The 897-nt window shown below is 58.3% G+C and overlaps 1 protein-coding gene across 1 annotated transcript in view; it reads right to left on the reverse strand.

Moving 5' to 3' along the window:
• LOC122546989 (beta-1,4-galactosyltransferase 3-like) overlaps positions 1-780 on the reverse strand; it is a 21,268-nt gene extending 20,488 nt beyond the window's left edge. The window contains exon 1 of the mRNA XM_043685589.1: positions 156-780. Coding sequence (XP_043541524.1) covers positions 156-417 — 262 coding nt within the window. The 5' untranslated portion in view covers positions 418-780. The remainder of the gene's footprint in view (positions 1-155) is intronic.
• Between the last annotated feature and the right edge of the window lie 117 nt (positions 781-897).

Below are 897 nucleotides of genomic sequence, written 5' to 3' on the forward strand. Positions count from 1 at the left end.
CTATACCCCCTCCCTCCCTCGGTAACCCCCTACAACCCCCCCCTCCCTCGGTAACCCCCTCCACCCCCTCCCTATCTCTCTAACCTCTATACCATCCCCTGTGCCCCCTCCGTTCCGAGTCACTCCCTACCCCGGAGCCCCCCTTGCCCACTTACTGAGGTACGGTGAGACCGATGGACAGTACGGCAGCTGGTCTTCATCCACCAGGAGGTGGGTGATGAGGCTGAGATTGGCGTAGATATCTCCGGGCTGCGAGCTGTTGGCCTGGGAGGTGGTGGCCACTGATCCTGTCTTCCAGAGGGCACTGACGATGGCACTGACCCTCTGGCGTGATCCCTCGTGGTACACCAACAGAATGACCAACAGTTGGGCACTCCCCAGCACAGCCAGGAAACGCACTCTGGTGGGTATTTTCATTGGTATCTCACAGCGGGCCCCAAGGGCGTGGGCACAAGGAACTGATAGAGTCACAGCCCAATGTCTTCAGAGGGGCATCACTCAGCAATACCACACCCCACCAACGTCCCCCTCCCACTGAGTCCAAACAACAGCTCGACGTCAAGTCACAGGAAGGCTGCGCTCTGATTGGCTCCAAAAACCAATCGCTTGGCACTGTTAGAGGGTATTGACGGCGTTCCAGGGGGTTACTCGCTAGCGGGAGTTGAAAGGCCACTCCAAGATGGCGGCAGAAAAGGCCATGATGCACATCCTGGGAAAGCAGGGAGTGGGAGGGTCACGGGGTCACCTGCAAAGTCAGAAACAGAGAGTGAGATTCCTGAGGAACCTTCCTCAACTCAAAAAGACTCATCGGAGGGCTTCACTCCCACTCTACCCCGCCCCAATGGACCCAAACCCCTTCCCATTCCCTCCCACTCGACACCGTCCCAATGGACCCAA

Source organism: Chiloscyllium plagiosum, unplaced genomic scaffold (genome assembly GCF_004010195.1).
Source record: "Chiloscyllium plagiosum isolate BGI_BamShark_2017 unplaced genomic scaffold, ASM401019v2 scaf_14203, whole genome shotgun sequence".
In the NCBI taxonomy this organism is placed as follows: domain Eukaryota; kingdom Metazoa; phylum Chordata; class Chondrichthyes; order Orectolobiformes; family Hemiscylliidae; genus Chiloscyllium; species Chiloscyllium plagiosum.